The 4715-nt window shown below is 39.9% G+C and overlaps 1 protein-coding gene across 1 annotated transcript; it reads right to left on the reverse strand.

Annotated features, from left to right (window-relative positions):
* Positions 1-605: 605 nt before the first annotated feature.
* Positions 606-1183, reverse strand: LOC141628809 (uncharacterized). The gene is made up of 2 exons (XM_074441909.1): positions 1129-1183; positions 606-1012 (listed from the first exon to the last, which is right to left on the reverse strand). Exons 1-2 carry the CDS (start codon positions 1181-1183, stop codon positions 606-608), a joined length of 462 nt encoding a protein of 153 aa, XP_074298010.1.
* Positions 1184-4715: the final 3532 nt, after the last annotated feature.

The raw sequence follows: 4715 nt of genomic DNA on the forward strand, positions 1-4715 counted from the left end.
AAAAACTACTCGATCGAGTAAATTGCACCTGCAAAACACTAGTAAAGAGCAAGGGAAATACAAAGGGTGTATAAAACAGCGTTAAAGTTCAACAAAAAGCTAAATGTGAAGGAAAAAGTTCAACAAAAATACAACAAAACAGTCCGGGTTGCCTCCCGGAGAGCGCGGGTTAAAGAGGACCCCCACGACCTTTTCTGGCATCAATTCACTGGTGCGTGAAGCTCGTCAAAGTACAAGACTTCAACACGATTGTCTGCTTCATTTTCTTCGTGATAATGCTTCACATATTGCCCATTCACCTTGAACCGGTTTCCCTCGGGGCTTTCTAGCTCAACGGATCCAAATTTAGTGACAGCTGTCACTGTATAAGGACCACTCCACCTGGACTTCAGCTTGCCAGGAAATAATCGCAATCGGGCATTAAACAGCAGCACCTTCTGCCCGACATGAAATTCCCGAGGTAAAATTCTTTTTTTTTTTGGTAAAATGGTAAGCTTATATCAATAAGATAACCAAGATACAATCGTTCATAGTTCAACTAGCTAATAAAGCTATCTCACTGCTCAACAATTTTAACCCCCAAACTATAAGGAGAATCACACACATTACATAACAAAAAAACTAATTTTATCGAATCTAGCAATAAGGAACTCTGGACGTAAAAGGATGTTCTCTGTTATGCAATGATTCCTGCTCCACCAGATGGAATATATGAGAGCTAGCAGCAGAATTGCAGCTTGATATTGGAGCTTCTCTGAAGGAAATCTCTGTCTGGTCCACCAATCAAACCAGTCCTGACTTGGAATATGGCACCCCAATCTAGAGGACAAGATTTGAAGGCATCTCTTACTATATTCACACGCAAAAAACAGATGGGCGTGTGTCTCAGGAGCACTAGCACATAAGACACAGGAATCATCCATGACAATCCTCATTCTTTTCAGCCGATCTCTGGTTAGTAATCTACCCTGCATCACCAGCCACCCTATAAAGCTGATCTTAGGGAGGGCACCTGAATCCCAAACAAATTTTACTCAAGGTACATTCATACAAGGAGAGCCAAGCCAGTCATAGCCACTTCGAATAGTGTAAACCTGCTGATTTTGTAACCACCAGTCCCCCACATACCCAGCTTTAATAAGATCTCTGATCCTACAAAGCTTCCTCCAAGCCCAACTGCCATTGGTTTTAGGTTAATAGCTATGCCAATCACCACTCTTGATATAAATAGAGTGAACCCATCTCACCTAAAGGTGATCTTTTTTCTAAGCTAGCCACCAAATGTATTTACCTAAGACAGCCTTGTTCGAACGTATAATATCAGTTACCCCCCAAGCCACCATGTTTCTTAGCCTGGTAAATCTGATCCCATGATACCAAGGTGCTACCCTTATCATTATCAAGACCAATCCATAGGAAGTTCCTGCAAATCTGAGTTATTTTCTTCAGAATAGAGCTGGGTAAAATAAAAATGCGTGCCCAGTAATTATGCAAAGTGGCCAACACAGACTTAATGAGCACTAATCTCCCAGCATAGCTCAACTTCCTGCTGCCAATACTTCTAATTCTGCTAACTACTCTTTCAACCAGACAGTTACACTCCAATAGGTATACCAAGATACTTGAATGGAAGTGACCCATGATTCATGCCTGAGTACTTGATAATATCAGTCAATACCATTTTATCAACCCCATTACTATAAATGCTAGACTTGCCTTTGTTCATTTGCAACCCAGAGGCTCTAGAAAAAGATTGGAAGGCCCTTAACAACCCAATAATGGAGGTTCTATCCCCTTTACCAAACATAGCAAATCATCAGCAAAGGCTAAATGATTGAGCATGATTCTGCCACAAAGAGGATGGTACTTAAACTAAGTATACTCTTAAATTTTGCCAAGAATCCTGCTCAAATACTCCATGCATATAACAAAAATGAGAGGAGAGAGGGGGTCCCCTTGCCTCAATCCCCTCTTCTCATGAAAAAACCCAAAATTTTCCCCCTTAAGTGCCAAAGTATAGGAGGGAGTAGTCACACACTCAAGGATCAACTTATTAAAAATAGGGGAAAAATTCAGAGAACTCAACATATTACTCACAAAACTCCATTCAATGGAGTCATAGGCCTTTTGGAGATCTATTTTCATAATTACTCTTGGAGACACAGCAGTCCTGTTATACAATTTCGCCAGGTCTTGACATATAAGTATATTCTCTACAATATCTCTTCCCTTAACAAAATCACTCTAAGAAAGGCTAATTATGTCAGGCAGTATCATGCTCAGTCTGTTGCATAGAACCTTACTAATACATTTGTAGATAGAATTGCAACATGCTATGGGTCTGAATTGGGTCACATATTGAGGAAGCTCAACCTTTGGTATCAAGGTAATAAGTGTAGCATTGACTTGTCTGAGTAATTTACCTGAGGCAAAGAAATCCTTCACAGCCTTAATGACACTCTCCTCAGTAATTTCCCAAGTGTCCTTGTAGAATTGGCTTTAAATCCATCAGGACTGGAAGCTTTGTTACCACCAATGTCAAACATAGCCTTTCTAATCTCTTCATTAGAAACCTCAGCATTTAAGATTTCATGATGAGAAGCATTCAAAATAGGGCCAGCAGCAATGACTGACTCACACACAGCATCCACAGAATTACTGCTTCCTAACAAGCCATTATAGTACTCAATGAAGGCTTGCTGTATATCCGAACTTGTAGTGCAAAGGTTCCCATCATGGTCTTTAATTTGAATAACTTTATTCTGAGCCCTTCTATGTTTCAACTGGGAATGAAAATAGTGAGTATTATCATTCCCCATAGCAGTCCAGTCCACTTTAGCCTTCTGTTCCAGAAACTTATACCAGGCAGATTGCAATTGCAAGAGTTCATCAGCTAGTTTTTTAGCAGCACCCACCATACCAGGATCCATGGGATTAGATATAAGATCTTCCTGAATTTTATGGAGAGCCAGTTTAGTAACTTTCACCTTGTTTTCAATATCCCCCAGAGCACCTTTGTTCAACTTCTTAAGACCATGCTTCAAATGTTTCAACTTACAAACATGTTGGAACATCTGAGTCCCCCTAAACTCTTTATGCCAACCCTCACTAACCACCTGTTTAAAATTGGGATCCATCCTCCACATATTGAAATACTTGAAATGAGGTTTTCTAGTGATTGGCTTGCCATAGGGGTAGACTACACATGGACAATGATCAAAATATCCCTCAGGCATAAAGTAAGCATAGGCCTCAGGGAACATATTCACCCAAGCATCATTAATTAAACATCTATCAATTCTACTATACACCAAAGTCTATAGGTCATGTTTATTGTTCCACGTGAAAAATGAACCAATTGCCTTAATATCAAATAATTCACAGCAATGCAAACAGTCTTGGAATGGCTTAATGTCAGCTAGAGTAACCTCAGCTCCCCCCAGTCTTTCATTAAAAAAATAGGAGATTATTAAAGTCTCCACCAACCATCCAAGGCCCCTGACTCATACTCTTATACCTCTGCAAACTTTGCCATAAATCAACCCTCTCAGCAGGTTTATTGTAACTATAAACTAGAGTGAACCTGAACATAAGCTGATTCCCTCTGATAGTAATCTGAGCATGGATGGTCTGTGAAGTGATATCCAGGATATCCACATCCAAAAGTCCAGAGTTCCACAAAAGCCAAATTCTCCCACCATTAGCAAATGAGTTGTTAGTACAGATAGACTAATCACTACAAATAGCATTTCTAACTTTATTCCAATGAACTGACTTAACTTTAGTCTCTACTAAACCAAATAGCCCCAAATTATTGTTGTGTATGAACCACTTTATTTCTTTTTGTTTATTCAAGCTATTAAGTCCTCTAATGTTCCAAAAGCCAAAGTTAACCATTTTCAATCACCCCACCTAGGCCAGTCCCAGTCCCTTTCTTCCTCAATTGGGTGTTCCTGATAGTAGCCATATTTAGAGCATCCAAGAATGTGTTACCTCGATGCACAGAGGGACCGCTGCCATCCTGAGTCATAATTTGAGTGATTATTCCAGCAGGAGTTTATACAATAGCCACCCTAGGCCCTGCAGGGGTAGCAGGAACACTGGTGGCTTTACCCTTATCCAGTCCCTGCACCACACCAGGTTGGACAGCCTTCTTTTGCCACACCTGCTTAACTTTCTTTATCTCTTTTTTTCTTTCTACATTGATCCTTACTATGCCCTGACACTGAGTACATTTAACAGGAACCCAATCATATTCAACCTTGATATCATGTGTTTTACCCTTCTCATCCTTAAATTGAAGAGTAGCTGGAAAGGATTGATCTACTTGAACATCAACTAGCATTCTAGCATATCCCAGGAAAGTCTTATGCATAGTGGCTTCATCACATCGGACAAAATCCCCAAAGAGACCACTAATCTTTTTCAGACTAGCAACTCCCTAGAATTTAAGATCCAAACCAGACAACTTCACCCAAATAGGAACAGTTTGAACAGAAGTTTTAATCAAATCCACCTCTGGCGACCACTCATTGATGATAACTGGTTTGTTATCAAACATAAAATGGCCAGTTTTCACCACTTCTTTCATTTTTTCCACAGTTTTAAACCTAACAATGAATATTCCATTCGGCATAAAGGAGATATTATCAACATCATAATCCTTCCATATGCATTTAAGATATCCAGAAACCACATTCCATGGTGGATTAGTC

Source organism: Silene latifolia, chromosome Y, assembly GCF_048544455.1.
Source record: "Silene latifolia isolate original U9 population chromosome Y, ASM4854445v1, whole genome shotgun sequence".
Classification (NCBI taxonomy): Eukaryota; Viridiplantae; Streptophyta; class Magnoliopsida; order Caryophyllales; family Caryophyllaceae; genus Silene; species Silene latifolia.